This window comes from Bufo bufo, chromosome 4 (genome assembly GCF_905171765.1).
Source record: "Bufo bufo chromosome 4, aBufBuf1.1, whole genome shotgun sequence".
NCBI lineage: Eukaryota > Metazoa > Chordata > Amphibia > Anura > Bufonidae > Bufo > Bufo bufo.
The window spans coordinates 96122817-96138819 of NC_053392.1; the positions used below are offsets into that span (position 1 = coordinate 96122817).

The window sequence follows — 16003 nt, forward strand, 5'->3', positions numbered from 1 at the left end:
GGAGATGTTTACTTCATTACTTATCTAAGACTAAAGATTGGAGGAAGTCCTCCTTGATGTTTATTCTTTTTCAGGGAAAGAATAAGGGTCAGTAAACATCTAAAAAAAAACTTGGCAAGATAGATTACTTCCGCAGTATCCCTGGCCTATTCATCTTTTGGAAATGAACCTCCAAAAGGCCTTCACGCTCATTCTACTAAGGCAATCTCTACCTCTTGGATGGAAAAAGCTGCTGTCTCTATCGAGGATATCTGTAAAGCAGCGGTCTGGTCTTCACCGTCTACCTTTTTCAATCACTGTCGTCTGCAGTTGAATTCACCTTCTGATTTATCTTTTGGTTCTAAGGTGCTTTCAGCTATTATCCCACCCTAGGAGTTTCTTGGTGATCACTCGTGGTGCTGTCGTGGGTGACGGGAAAAATGAAAATTTACTCTTACCGGTAATTGGGTTTTCCTGAACCCACGACAGCACCCATTTTTCCCTTCCCTTTTCTTTGGTGATGGGTGATTATTCACTGGTGTTGCAAAAAAAAATATATATATAATTATACTAAATGAAGGGGAGTCTCTGCCTTTTGGTACTTCAGGTTTCCTGTCTTTGGGGGCGGATCCTCGCTGTCGTGGGTTCTGGAAAATCCAATTACCGGTAAGAGTAATTTAAATTTTTGTCACCTTACATCACAAAAAGTCATATGCACCCTAAAATAGTACCAAACAAACAGTCATCTAATACCAAAAAAAAGACCCCCTACATAAGACAGTCGCCCAAAAAACTAAAAAAAAAACTATGGCTTTAAGAATATGGAGACACTAAAATTTTTTTATTTTTTTTCAAAAATGCTTTATTATGTAAAACTGAAACAAACAACCAAAAAAAGTAGTCCTATTTGGTATTGTCGCGGCCGTAACAACCTGCTCTATAAAAAATATACCACATGATCTAACTTGTCAGATGGACATTGTAAATAACAAAAAATAAAAATGGTGCCTCACAAAAAGTGTAATGTAGAGCAACCAAAAATCAGATGTATCCTAAAATAGTACCAACAAAACTGCCACCTTATCCCCTAGTTTCAAAAATGGGATCATTTTTTCCATAACATCATCACGACGGCATACAAGGAGATTGATCCCTGACCTCTGTAGGGGCAGGAACAGAGGTTTAATACCCCCCTCCCACCACCAACACCAGTGTTTCCTGTACCTACAGAGGACAGGGCAGAGAAAGGTCTCCCTGTATGCAGGGAGATGAAGCTAGGAAACTACAATGATTTCATTTATTAATTTTTTTCTTTTTTTTTTTTACCTGCAAAATCGCTGGCATCCTGCCATGGCGCCCCCCTGCCCTCCCGCGGTCCCAGTACTAACGCTGGGCAGGGGTGTTATGGGTATTCTCGCCCCGGTCATATCCGGGGCTTGCTCCCAGGGCGACGGCTCTCTCTTGGCTTACAGAGGCTTCAGCAAGGTTGCGCGCCAGGCGTTCCGGAAGTGACGTAGGCGGCGTGTGGTGTCAGTGGCTGCAGATTCTATTTTTCTATGGAAGATATGTCCAACCTACTTAGAGCGGTCAGATCCACAATGGGTGTGGAGGAAGTACAACGCACCCACTCCATACAGGAAGAAATGTTTAGAGGGTTAAGAGTTAAAAAAAACACGTGTGTTTCCCATAAACGAGAGCATTAGGGACATGGTTTTGGAGGAATGGGCAGACCCTGAAAGACATCTAGGAGTCTCTACTTCCTTTTAAGAACAGGTTACTATTTGATCCCGAAGAATCCAAGATCTTCAATGAGATCCACAAAATAGATGTTCAGGTTGCTAAGGTGAACAACAAAACATCCCTCCCATTTGAGGATGCCTCCCAGCTCAAGGATTCCATGGATCGTAAAGCCGACAACCTCCTCAGGAAATCTTGGGAGGCCTCTATGTTTTAATATTAAGACTAACATTGTGGCTACTTCCGTCGCTAGATCCATGTTTCTTTGGCTGGGAGAATTAGAAGATCATATAAGGAATAAAACGTCTAGAGAAGAAATCCTCAATTCCCTTCCTCTCTTAAAATCTGCTACTGCCTTCCTGGCGGACGCCTTGGCTGAGTCGGTCCGATTCTCCGGCAGAGATGTGGCGCTTTCCAACTCGGCCAGACGGGCACTTTGGATGAAGTGCTGGTCCGGGGACAAGACTTTAAAATTAAAACTTTGCTCAATACCCTTTTCCGGGGAGTACGTTTTCGGCCCAGTCCTGGACAAAATTTTAGAAAAAGCCGCTGACAAAAAGAAAGGGTTTCTGGAGGATCGTCCCTTCAGGCGCCGATTTTTCCCTTTCGCTTTTCCTCCGGTCAAGATGAAAGGGAAGTCGGGGCGCTGGAGTTACCCCAAAGGGGGAAGAGGGAAAGGTCAATCCTCTTCCCACCAGAAACCATCCGACAAGCAATGACGCCGGAGTGGGGGGGAAGACTCTCAAGTTTCCTGGCGGAGTGGGAATCTATTTCCCAAAATCCCTGGGTCTCCAGAATAATCGGAATAGAATGGTCTTCAAAACTTCCAAACTAACAGCAAACGTCTCTATCAGATAACTGATCTAAAATATTTTCTCTCCATCCTAAACAACCTCGGGTGGATTATAAACGAAAAGTCCGTCCTCACCCCCTCAAGAAAAGTCAGTTTTCTAGGCATGACCCTGGACTCCCGAAGGCAAGCGGTATTCCTGCCTCAAGACAAGATCTTTAGCAAAAAATCAAATCCTTTCAGAAGAAAAGGTCATGTTCAATCAGAGAAGCAATGAGCCTGCTAGGTCTGTTAACATCCTGTATCCCGACAGTTCCCTGGTGCCAGATTCACTTCAGACCTCTTTAGTCTTGGATCCTGGGCGTCTGGAACAGGCGTCAATCCTCCCTGGATCATCAAGTAATCCTACCAATTCGGGTGCTTCAGTCCATAAACTGGTGGAAGAACCACGAGAACTTATCCAAGGGGACTCCCTGGCAGAAAACTCCTCTAAAACAAGTAGTAACGGACGCAAGTCTGTCTGGCTGGGGCGCAAAGGTAGGGGATCATCTTTTTCAGGGCACCTGGCTGCAATCTATCAAATCCCAGTCGTCAAACTTGAGGGAACTGAGGGCAGTTTGAAAGGCATTGAGAGCAGCAGAGGGAATACTACGTCTTCACCATATAAGAGTGCTATCAGACAACACTACTGCCATCGCTTACCTCTCCCATCAAGGGGGAACGCGGTCAGCAACTCTTCATACGCTGATAACGAAAAAAATGTCATGGGCAGAGCAAAAAGTGGCCTCCATCTCTGCAATTCATCTGAAGGTAACGCTGAATCTGGAAGCGGATTTCCTCAGCCGCCACAGGATCGATCATACGGAATGGTCCCTAAGCTCAGAGACATTCAGGTTAATGGTAGAAAGTGGAGGATGCCCGATGTGGATCTATTCGCCACCAGGGTAAACCCCAGGCACAGACCTCATGCCTTGGACGCCTTTGCCATTGGAAGCTATGCTATGCCTTCCCTCCGCTTCCTTTAATTCCGAAGGTAATCCAGAAAATTTGCCAGGACAAGGCCACAGTAATCGTGATCCCTCCCTTATGGCCGAAGAGGAACTGGTTCACATCTCTCCAGAGATACTCCCTCCAGGATCCCTGGCCCCTTCCTATACGGGGGGGGGGATCTACTCCATCAGGGTCCGGCTTTACACCCAAACCCACAGTTTTTGAAACTAGCAGCATGGATCCTGAGACCCAGACTCTAAAACGACAGGGCTTATCAGATAAGGTTATAACTACCTTGAAATCCTCCAGGAAGAAAGTAACATCCGCAATCTACCTTAAAATCTGGAAGCGCTTCTGCTCCTGGAGTGGCGAAAAATCTCCACACCTGCATAGACCCAACATTCAAAGAATCCTGGATTTCCTGCAACAGAGTCTCGACCTGGGACTTAGACCCTCTAACCTGAAGGTCCAAAACTCAGCCCATAGTTGTTTTTTTGACCAAGATATTGCTAGTCATCGTTGGGTCAGAAGGTTCATTAGAGCAGCTACCAGACTTCGTCCAACAATCACCTCCCGTGTCCCCACCTGGGATTTAAATATTGTCCTTACGGGTCTCACTTTACCACCATTTGAACCCATTACCGATTGTCCAATAAAATTGTCTATAAAAACCGCCTTCCTAATTGCAATAACCTCTGCCCGCAGATTAGGCGAGTTACAGGCGCTATCCGTTAGGGAACCCTACCTTCGTGTCCTGGATGATAGGATCATTCTCCGACTCGACCCAGGCTTTCTTCCTAAAGTTATATCCAGTTTTCATCGGAGCCAGGAAATTACCCTGCCTTCCTTTTGTCAACACCCCTCTAATGACAGAGTCTTCCTTCCACTCTCTGGACGTTAGACGGGCAGTTCTAGACTATATTTCTGCTACTGGAAAGTTTAGAAAATCTGACAACTTACTAGTACTCTTGGGAGGAAAGTACAAGGGCCAGAATGCCTCCCGGTCTTCTATAGCTAGATGGATCAAGGAAACCATTTGCCTGTGTTACCAAATTCAAAATCTTTCATGTCCAGTCAACATTAGGGCCCCTTTCCACTAGGGCCATGTCTTTCTCTCAGACGGAGTGAGCTAGCGCCTCCCTGGAAGAAATATGTTGAGCTGCCACTTGGTCCAGCATCCATACCTTTATAAAACACTACCGCCTGGATCTTTCCAGATCCTCTGATCTGTCCTTTGGACGGAAAGTCCTCCAGGCCGTAGCCCCCCTTAACTGATATATTTTGTATATCTCCTTGTATGCCGTCGTGATGATGCTATGGAAAAACCGGAATTAAACTTACCGGTAATTCTGTTTCCATGAGATCATCACGACGGCATGTTATTACCTCCCTACATATATTTCTAATTTTTTAGCTTTTGGAGGGTCTCCAGAAGGTATGAAGTATAATACCTTCTCCATTGTTTGTTATTTTTTCACCACCGGGTTACTCTGTGTGATTTTGGAAGGTGGTGGGAGGGGGGTATTTAACCTTTCTCTGTTCCTGCCCCTACAGAGGTCAGGGGTCAATCTCCTTGTATGCCGCCGTGATGATCTCATGGAAACAGAATTACCGGTAAAAATGGATTCAAATGGAAAATCTGCCAAAAAAGTGAAATTTCATCTAAATTTTTCTTTAATTCTTGTGGAACACCTAAAGGGTTAAGAATGTTTGTCAAATCAGTTTTGAATACCTTGAGGGGTGTAGTTTCTAAAATGGGGCCATTTATGGGTGGTTTCTATTATGTAAGCCTCACAAAGTAACTTCAGACCTGAACTGGTCTTCAAAGAGGGTTTTGGAAAATTTCTGGAAAATTTTAAGATTTGCTTCTAAACTTATTAGCCTTCTAACGTCCCAAAAAAGAAAATGTCAGTTACAAAATGATCCAAACATGCAGTAGACATATGGGAAATTCAAAGTAATAACTATTTTAGGAGGTATCACTATCTGTTTTAAAAGCAGAGAAATTGAAATTTTGAAAATTGCTAATTTTTCCAAGTTTTTGTTAAATTTTGGTATATTTTTTTATAAATAAAAATGAAATATTTTGACTCAAATTTACCACTGTCATGAACAATATGTGATGATAAAACAATCTTAGAATGGCCTGGATAATTTAAAAGCATTTTAAAGTTATTACCACATAAAATGACACATGTCAGATTTGCTAAAAATGTCCCGGTCCTTAAGGTGAAAAATAGCAGGGTCCTTAAGGGGTTAAGGCAGACTATTAGACTATTAGTAAATCTAGGCCATAAAGTATACCAAAGTGAAAAGCGTTGCTCAAAGTAAGCCACCCAATAGTTATAATGATAATCTTTATATAGCACCACCATATTCCACAGCCCTTTACGATTCATAGGGTTCATGTTTTGGAGATGTTCTTGAGGTGCAAACGACAAGAGCGTGCTGGTATCCAAGTGATTTTGATATGTGGAACAAAGGAAAGATCTGAGTAAAACATGGCCTGTAGACAGTGGTCGTGCTGCCCGGGAATTGTGATAGTACTGCAAACTGAAACTGAAATATCAAGTTTAGGTTTGTTAGTAGATGGGGAAAGACAAGAAGTTCAGGTTTTGAGAGATTCAGTTTTAGCTACAAAGAGGTCATGATGTTAGACGATCACTGGTGTGTTGGAGTAAAGCTGGGGTGATGTCAGGGGATGAAGTGTGTAGTTGGGTGTCGTCTGCATAGAGATGGTACTGAAAGTCTGTCTGATGGGAGAAGAGTAGAGGACCTAGTACTGTACTCTGAGGAACCCCTACATCAAGAGAAAGAGGAGAAGAATTAGAGCCATTGAAAGCTACACTAAAGGAGCGGCCAGAGAGATAGGGAGAGAGCAGTGTCCTTAAGGCCAATTGAGTGGAGCATGGTGAGTAGTCGACCGTATCAAATGCCGCAGAGAGATCCAGTAGAATCAATAGAGAATAGTCGCCATTCCTTCTTGCTGTCAGGAGGTCGTTAGAGACTTTAGTAAGGGCAGTTTCTGTAGAGAGGAGAGGCAGATTGTAAAGGGGCAAGATGAGAATTTTCTGAAAGATATTTTAAGTGAGAGTAGCCGAGACGCTCAAAGAGTTTAGAGATGAACGGGAGGTTAGGCCCAGGTCTGGGCAAGAGGTGTGTGTGTGTGTGTGTGTGTGTTTTTAATAGTAGGGTTATAACAGAATGGTTTGCAAGAGAACGGAAAGATACCAGAAGAGTGAGAGGTTAAATATTGTAATGAGGTGAGTGATGATAGCTGGGGAGAGGGACTGGAGAAGGTGTGAGGTAATAAGATCACTGCTGCAGGTATAATAGTTGGTACAGAGTGAGAGAAAAGTGTCTCCCTGCACCACGTTTTATTATCCAGCCTAAACCCCTGTGATAGATCTGGTGCAGGTCTAGATAGCCTAAGATTACGCCATCTATAGGATTAGTAAATCTGGGCCTATGCATTTATTAACTGAAAAACACTGCTGTGCCTGTAATAAAGATGCTTATGAAAGTCCTCTGGAAAAGTATTGCCTCAGGCAGATCCTCCCAAAATCTGACCTAATGTTAAAGGGGTTGGCCACTTTATCATTTTAGGTGTCCTTACTGTATGTTTTATTAATATTTCCATGTTTAAATTACCTTTTTTCCTGATTCTAGTTTTGATAAATGTTTTTTGGTCTCCTCCCCACTGCATACACTGGCTGTGCTGTCCACGGCAGTGTTCATATGCGCTCATAAGGTGGAAGCCTAGATTCACCCAACTATCCATTCGGCATTGCATGCACCTGTCCTTCATGATACTGAGCATACTCTGTTTAATTCAGCTCCACTTTCTCCTGTCCCATCTTGAGTCATCCCTTGTACTGCACAGCCGATGGAGGAAGCCTCCTGCGCAGGGCTAGTCCACTCCTGCTCATATGTCTTCTTCATATGTCTGAGTGCGCAGAATCCAGGTTATGCATTTGGTGCATACGCTGTCTAAGCTCCCTCCTGCATCCAGCAAACTAAAACTACAGAATGATGGAGAGTGTGCTGAATGCAGTAGGGAAGCGTAGACAGCGCATGCGCCAAACGCTTCTTTGGAAGTGTGTGAACTCAGACATGTATGAAAAAGTGATGCAGGAGTAGACGGGGGTGGGGGGGGGGGAGATGCGCAGGACACTTCCTACAGCATCCGTGCAGTACAAGGGATGATGCAAGATGGGACAGGAGAAAGTGGAGGTGGGTGACACTGAGTATTCAAAGGGTGCACCCAGAGAGTCTACAAAGTACAATAAAGGATGGGAGTGCGCAATGCCAAATGGACGGGTGGGTGAATCTAGGCATCCACTATATGACATCATATGAACGGTGATGTGAACAGCACAGCCACAGGGAACGCGACCAAGAAAACAATTGGCAAAACAGGAATCAGGAAAAAGGTAAATCGTACAATGAAAACATTACATAACATACAGTAAGGACACATACAATCATAGAAAATCCCTTTTAAGGGCAGAGAACAACCGCTCTACACTAATGTAGCTACATCTCTGACCATTCCAGACATAAGCGGTTGGCGTCTACCACAGTTTGTGATGACTTGTTGGGTAAGAACTGGAGGTGGTTGAAAATAAATGCTTTCTTGAAATGTGTTGAATTCAAGTGTAAGATTTGTAATAAGGTGGTCACTGTAGGACCCCTCATGTAGTAATGTATGGTTTTACAGGTAGTTCAAAAGGCACGAGCACTCCTTCAGATGTGAAGCCTTCATATCGTGCCAAAAGACCACTTCCAAGCTCCACGTCTACAGAGCAGTCGGCTCCTAAAAGAACCAAGTTCATCGACATCAGCTCCCTGCCACCTTTACCTGGACAATCCTTCGGCAATATGGGTACATTATACTGTTTTCTTTTCCCCGATAAAAAAAGTCTGCCAATAAGTTGTATGGTTTCCACACACTTTTCGGGTGATTTATCAAACGGGTGTAAAGTAGAACTTGCCTAGTTGCCCATAGCAACCAATCAGCTTCCACCTTTCAGAATTCAGGTGGAATCTGGTTGCTATGGGCAATACAATACGCAATACACTGGCTCGGCCGCGTGCACACCATATCACGGAATGGGTCCACAATCCGGAAGATAGAGCGCTTTCATGGCATTTTCTTCTGTGACTCCACACCACAAAAAAATTGAACATGCCCTATTTTTTTTTTTTTTTTTGTAGTGTGGACGGGTTACTGACCTATTGCTCTATTATTAATATGATTATTAATAATATTATTTTTAATTATTATTATTATTTTTATTTTGCGTGACGCAGACCCTAAAATGATGCCTAAGGGTACATTCGCATCTGTGGCATGCCTTATCCAGCACAAATGCATGGAACGGTTTTTGTCTGGCCAAAACCAGGCATTTTTGTCAGGCTGCTCTGTCAGATCTGCTGTCGCACATGTGAACGTACCCTTACAATAATGATTACATTTTTTTTTTTTTTTTTTTTTTATACATGTGTTTTTTTTTAAACTAAAGTCTAATATCATTCTTTCTGTAGATTTCTATTAAAAAAGCAATTTGGGGAAAAAATGTAAAACACAACCCAAATAGATATGTTTTGTATTTTAATAGTATGGCCTTTTGGAACAAGACTGTGTTAATGATTTTTAATATGGGAAAAGGGCGGTGATTTTAATTTTTTTGTAAAAAAAAAAAAGTTTAACTTTCTCACTTTAAGGCTCCATTCACACGTCCGCAACGTGTTTTGCGGAGCTGCGGATCCGCAAAACACTGACAGCGGCAATGTGTGTTCCACATTGCCGGCACTATAGAATATGCCTATTTTTGTCCGCAATTGCGGACAAGAATAGGACATGTTCTATTTTTTTCAGTAACGGAATTGCGGACCCGAATGTGCGGGTCCGCAATTCCGTGTCCGGGCAGCCCATCGTGCTGCCTCATAGGAATAAACGGGTGTCCGCAATTCCGTTCCGCAAAATGTGGAAAGAAATTGTGGACGTGTGAATGGACCCTAAGTCCCCCTTGGATTGCTTCTCCCAAAAACTGCAATGAATTACTATTGCAGTCTATGAGAGATGAATTATGTTCCTATTGAGCCGTGACACAGGCAGTGCTCCTTAGGAACATTGCTGTGGTAGGTCTCGGAGCATTTAGAAGGCCCAAAGCTGCCATAGCAACTGAATGGCTGCCTTGATCTCTGTGCAGCAGAACCATTCGGTTCCCTGGGGAAACACCTCTCAGATGCCATGGCATCTGAGGGGTTAAATGTCCGTGATCGGTGTTATCGCTGATCACACATTGCTTCTAGGCAAAAAAAAAAAGTACCAGGGGAAAAAAAATATATGAATCCACCCAAAGGCCTGATTTATATAACTGCTTGGTCTGGGAAACGCAGTCCTTATGACGGCCGTATGTCTTGGACTGACCGGGACTCTCCTGAACTGACTGCATCATAGCGATTTGTCAGTTCCTATCTGATTGCGGATCCGTTGAACTGTACTCACATTATGATGTGAGTACAGTAGAACAGACTCGCGATCAGATAGGAACAACTGCATCATAAAATACTATGATGCAGTCAGTTTGGGTCAGGGGAGCCCTGGTCGGTCCATGTTTCTGGGACCGAGCACAGTCGTGTGAATCGGCCCTTACTCTGCTATTGAGTGTATAATCATCATAATGTTTTTTTCTTTTAAAGGAGACTCCACAATTGTGTACACCGATGGTTGTTGCTCCAGGAATGGCCGAAAAGAAGCACGAGCTGGGATTGGGGTTTACTGGGGTCCAAACCATCCAATGTAAGTGGAAGTTATAAATTCTTAGATAGTAGATTTTAAGCATGAAACCTGCAATCCCATGTGTGAACTTGGTCTTATGGTGGCGTTATGTGGGAGCTGCGGCTGGCTCTGCTCACCCTCCACTTCAGATGTGCATTTGTGGCATCTTTTTTATTCATCGTAAGGATATGTTCACACTACAGATTTCAAGGCAAAATCTGACGCATAATCCGCAGCAGAAACCGCCCCTATTTCTGCTGCCATTTTTCATTTGAATGCTGCAGACCTGCTTGTAGTTTTTTCCCATTGAATGGAGCTAAACAGCTGACTGACACCTGCCATGGCTTTCAGCAGCATCTGTTCGGGCATCACACCAAGAAGGGACATGCCCTTCAAACTGCCGGCCAGTGGCAGAATTTTGACACTGGATCTGATCTAAAATTCCAGTGGCAAAAGTGTGTGTGAACAGGCCCTTAGGCTGGGGCTACACACCAATCTTGGTTATGAAACCTGCCGCGCAACCAAGGATCGCTGTGTAGATGTGCAGTCATAGAAATCACGACTTGCAAGCCACTCGGACTGCAACCCAGGATTCCTTGATTCTGGGGTCAGTGGCGGCAGCTTGCGAGTCATTCATTTCTTTAGCTGCACTGTTACACAGTGATCCTTGGTTGTGCTGTGATCGTCATGTAGCCCCTGCCTAAGGCCTCATGCACACGACCGTTGTTGGGTTCCGTGTCAGTTGTTCCGTTTTCCGTGATTTTCTGCGGAACAATTGACTTTCAATGGGTCAGTTGAAAACTCGGAAAATGCGCCGTTTGTCATCCGCGTCCGTGATCCGTGTTTCCAGTCCGTCAAAAAATATGACCTGTTCTATTTTTTTGACAGACAACGGTTCGTGGACCCATTCAAGTCAATGGGTCCGTGAAAAAACACGGAGGCACACAAGATTGTCATCCGCGTCCGTAATCCGTGTCCGTTTTTTTCCTATCATTTTCAAGGCAAACTTGACTTAGATTTTTTTTTCACTTTTCTTGTCTGGTTATCCTCCAAAAATCAAGGAAGACACGCGAAAAAAAAAAAACGGAAACGGAACCCCGTTTTGCGGACCGTGAAAAAATACTGTCTTGTGCATGAGGCCTAATTGTGGAAATTCTTTAATGCAAAACCAGTAGCAACTAATATGGCTGTTTATCTGGTTCTCATGTGCAAAGATAAGCAGATGCAGCAAAGTGCCAATATCTCTAATACATACAGTACAGACCAAAAGTTTGGACACACCTTCTCATTCAAAGAATTTTCTTTATTTTCATGACTATGAAGGCATCAAAACTATGAATTAACACATGTGGAATTATATACATAACAAACAAGTGTGAAACAACTGAAAATATGTCATATTCTAGGTTCTTCAAAGTAGCCACCTTTTGCTTTGATTACTGCTTTGCACACTCTTGGCATTCTCTTGATGAGCTTCAAGAGGTAGTCCCCTGAAATGGTCTTCCAACAGTCTTGAAGGAGTTCCCAGAGATGCTTAGCACTTGTTGGCCCTTTTGCCTTCACTCTGCGGTCCAGCTCACCCCAAACCATCTCGATTGGGTTCAGGTCCGGTGACTGTGGAGGCCAGGTCATCTGGTGCAGCACCCCATCACTCTCCTTCATGGTCAAATAGCTCTTACTTTCAAAGTTTTCCCAATTTTTCGGCTGACTGACTGACCTTCATTTCTTAAAGTAATGATGGCCACTCGTTTTTCTTTACTTAGCTGCTTTTTTCTTGCCATAATACAAATTCTAACAGTCTATTCAGTAGGACTATCAGCTGTGTATCCACCTAACTTCTCCTCAACGCCACTGATGGTCCCAACCCCATTTATAAGGCAAGAAATCCCACTTATTAAACCTGACAGGGCACACCTGTGAAGTGAAAACCATTTCAGTGGACTACCTCTTGAAGCTAATCAAGAGAATGCCAAGAGTGTGCAAAGCAGTAATCAAAGCAAAAGGTGGCTACTTTGAAGAACCTAGAATATGACATATTTTCAGTTGTTTCACACTTGTTTGTTATGTATATAATTCCACATGTGTTAATTCATAGTTTTGATGCCTTCAGTGTGAATCTACAATTTTCATAGTCATGAAAATAAAGAAAACTCTTTGAACGAGAAGGTGTGTCCAAACTTTTGGTCTGTACTGTACATACTGGAAATGTTTTAAGACCCTTGTCCCAACTGGTCAAACCCTGTTCTTATGCCCTGTGAGGGTGGTGTATGGGTGTCAGACATGACTCCCACACTATGGACTCAGTGTGGTGATGTATTATAGAGAATTGTGTGTCTGCCTACCTTGATCCTCAGAAACCTCTGAGCACCTGGTCATTTCATCAGTTGTGACTTCTGTAGTAGAGATCTGCAGATTTGTGTGAATAATTTTCATGTCGGGGTGCTCTCCAAGTATAGAACAGACAGACAGAACCTGGACTGAACACTGACCCATTAAAGTCAATGGGTCAATTCACATTTGAGGTTTTTAATGTTGTTTATCCACGGACCATCAGCCCATTCAGAGAAGATAGCAGAATGCACTGTCCAGCTCCTATTTTCCGTCAAGACCCACTCATTCACGTGAGCAGGTCTGTGAGAAAAACGCACCGCGTACGTTGTTTATCAGTGTGGGGTCGGCTTAAAAAAACCTGTCCATAGTCGCTTACCTCATGTAAATCTTCCCCATGTTTTTTTTTTTTTTTTTTTGTTAAAGGGGTTATCTGGATAGGTCATCAATATCAGATCGGTGGGGGTAGTTGCAGTTTAGCCTCATTGAAGTAAATGGGGTTGAGTTGCAATACCAAGCACAGCCTCTATACAATGTACTGTGCTTGATACTGTGCGGGAGCTGGCTGTGCTCATCAGAGCTCCGGTGAGCGTGGCGACTCCCTGTAACAGCTGATTGGCGGGGGGGAGGCCAATGTGATAATAATGACCTATCCTGATGATGGGTCATCATTATCAATACCTGTATAACCCCTTTAATTGGGACTCAATTTTGCCATGTAGACAAATCCCTCTGGTTTGTTTCCATCCTGTATGTAGCATTTCCTGTTTCTGTAACCAGTCAAATCCATGATGCACTTCTCCGTTCTCTGCCACCGTCCCTAACAACGCCCAGCTAGTTTATAGCTCCTCCCACCAGCTAGTTATATAGACACTCCCCTATCACTGCCCAGCTAGTTTATAGCTCCTCCCACCAGCTCCCCTATCACCGCTCCTAACACCCAGCTAGTTTATAGCTCCTCCTACCAACTAGTTATATAGACACTCCCCTATCACTGCCCAGCTAGTTTATAGCTCCTCCCACCAGCTCCCCTATCACCGCTCCTAACACCCAGCTAGTTTATAGCTCCTCCTACCAACTAGTTATAGACACTCCCCTATTGCTGCCCCTAATGCCCAGCTAGTTTATAGCTCCTCTCACCCAGCTAGTTACATAGACACTCCCCTATCACTGCGCCTGACACTGCCCAGATAATTTATAGCCCCTCCCACCAGCTCGTTACTGCCCCCATTGCTGCTTTGACACGTCCATGACATAAAAAAGAAAGCTGAATGGACCACAGCCCAGAATGGGAGATAGGAGCAAAAAAAGTAAGGGAAATTACAAACACCTTCATAAATGATATTTGAAAGGATCTTGATACAAACCGGAAAACCCCTTTTAAAGGAGTTGTCTTGCTTCAGCAAGTGGCATTTATGATGTGAACAAAGTTAATACAAGGCACTCACTAATGTATTGGAATTGTCCATATTGCCTCCTTTGCTGGCTGGATTCATTTTTCCAAAACATTATACACTGCCCATTTCCATGGTTACGACCATCCTGCAATTGCACACTATAGGAAAAAGCAACAATCTCTGTGGTGGCCAGGATCGTAGGAGTGTGCATAAGCCAGTGCTTTTTCCTATAATGTGCAAGCAAGTCCACCACTGATGTAGTGGGGTGGTCGTAACCATGGAAACGAGCAGTGTCTAATGTAACATAGTTTATAAGGCTAAAAAAAGACATCTGTCCATCCAGTTCAGCCTGTTATTCTGCAAGTTGTGATGGAAAAATGAATCCAGCCAACAAAGGAAGCAATATGGACAACCACAATACATTAGTAAGTGCCTTGTATTAACTTTGTCTAAATGATAAATGCCATTCGCTGAAGTGACACAACCCCTTTAAGGAGCTGCACCCACCTGGACAAGTCAATTTATGTGCAATATCATAATCACGTTATTATGTTTGCCCCATAAACAGGAATGTGGCAGAGAGACTTGAAGGAAGACAGACGAACCAGCGTGCTGAAATACAGGTAGCTTACTTTAAACTAACTTCATTTTCACTATGTTTTTGTTTTTTCCCTCTAAATTCTGTGCTGATCAATTTCTTAATAGATCTTGATAATGGGTGGAATTTTGTTTTTCTGAGACTCCAAATCCCCTGCATAAGGACCGTATGCAGTCTGAAATACGGTCCGTGAGCGGGCCATATGTTCCAGGGCGGCATACATCGTGCGCACAGGAGCGCACAGCATCATAGGTTACTATGATGCTGTGCGCATTGGGCCGCCCGCGGGACTATTGTCCTGCACTCAAAAGATCATATGAGTGCAGGACAATAGCCCCGCGGGCAGCCCGATGCTTACAGTATCAGTAATCTATGATGCTGTGCGCACAATGTTTGCCGCTCCGGAACATATGGCCCACTCACGGACCGTATGTCTCAGAGGGCATACAGTTGTGTGCAAGAAGCCTAAATGTGAGGTTACATGATAAACAACTGCAATCACTTGCCTAGGGGCTTATCACATAATAGAGATTTATCAAACTTTGTAAAATAAAAAGTGGCTGTGTTGCCCATAGCAACCAATCCCTGCATTTTCTGTAATGCTCTGGTACAGTGACAACCAAGACAGTTTTTTCCTTTTAGACAGTTTTCATAAGCCCGTGCGGTGAATAATCAGTGTGCTGTAAGCTCCCTCTAGTGGCCAGCCAGCATGTTCACTTCTGCTTGTAGATCTATGCTGGTGATCAGGAGCTCTGTATCAGAAAAGCGGAGCCCCAATCACTAGAAGTAATTATTAAGAAAGTGGTCTGAGTAGAATTTTGGACCTATTTAAATGCAACTAAGCAATATGGCATGCAAGCGTGAACATTCACTTGAAAGGGAAGTTCGTGTTCAGATGTACCTCAATTTAGAATTGTATTTGGCAGCTGCAGATAAATCGAATTCTTTTGGTTCAATGGCAAACTACAGATGGCTACTTGCATGTTAGAGAATGTGAGACTGGGATTAGTGGCTTGTCAGAACCCCTCATATGTTTCTAAAAAGTGGGGCCAGGTCCTCATAAATATAATGTTTAGCCTGATGTGTATAATAGATTTCAGTAGGATAGGAAGGGCAGGATAGAAAAGTTTTATTTATTTTTAGTACATTGATTGTGTGTCCACCACAATGTGCAGCTCTTCCTGTGCCATTCCAGCATGAAAACTGGACTGGAGACGGTGCATGTTTCCCCAACCAGAGCCTTGCTCTGGAGTCTCCCTGTCATCTGGCTGTTCAATGCCCCTATGGCTTCACTTATTATCAAACTGTGGTTTTCTGTGTATAAGGCTGTTCTGAGACCTCCTTAGTGGCTTTGGCTTTAAAATCTGCAGGCAAATCTGCAGTTTTTGATGCAGATA

At 43.6% G+C, this 16003-nt stretch overlaps 1 protein-coding gene across 3 annotated transcripts in view; it reads left to right on the top strand.

Moving 5' to 3' along the window:
• Positions 1–16003, top strand: part of RNASEH1 (ribonuclease H1) — a 56269-nt gene that overhangs the window by 26797 nt on the left and 13469 nt on the right. For 2 of the 3 annotated variants that reach the window (XM_040427550.1, XM_040427551.1), the window contains exons 4-6: positions 8217–8381; positions 10205–10304; positions 14577–14631. In XM_040427550.1, coding sequence (XP_040283484.1) covers positions 8217–8381; positions 10205–10304; positions 14577–14631 — 320 coding nt within the window. The remainder of the gene's footprint in view (positions 1–8216; positions 8382–10204; positions 10305–14576; positions 14632–16003) is intronic. The other variant, XM_040427552.1, reaches the window with a different exon arrangement.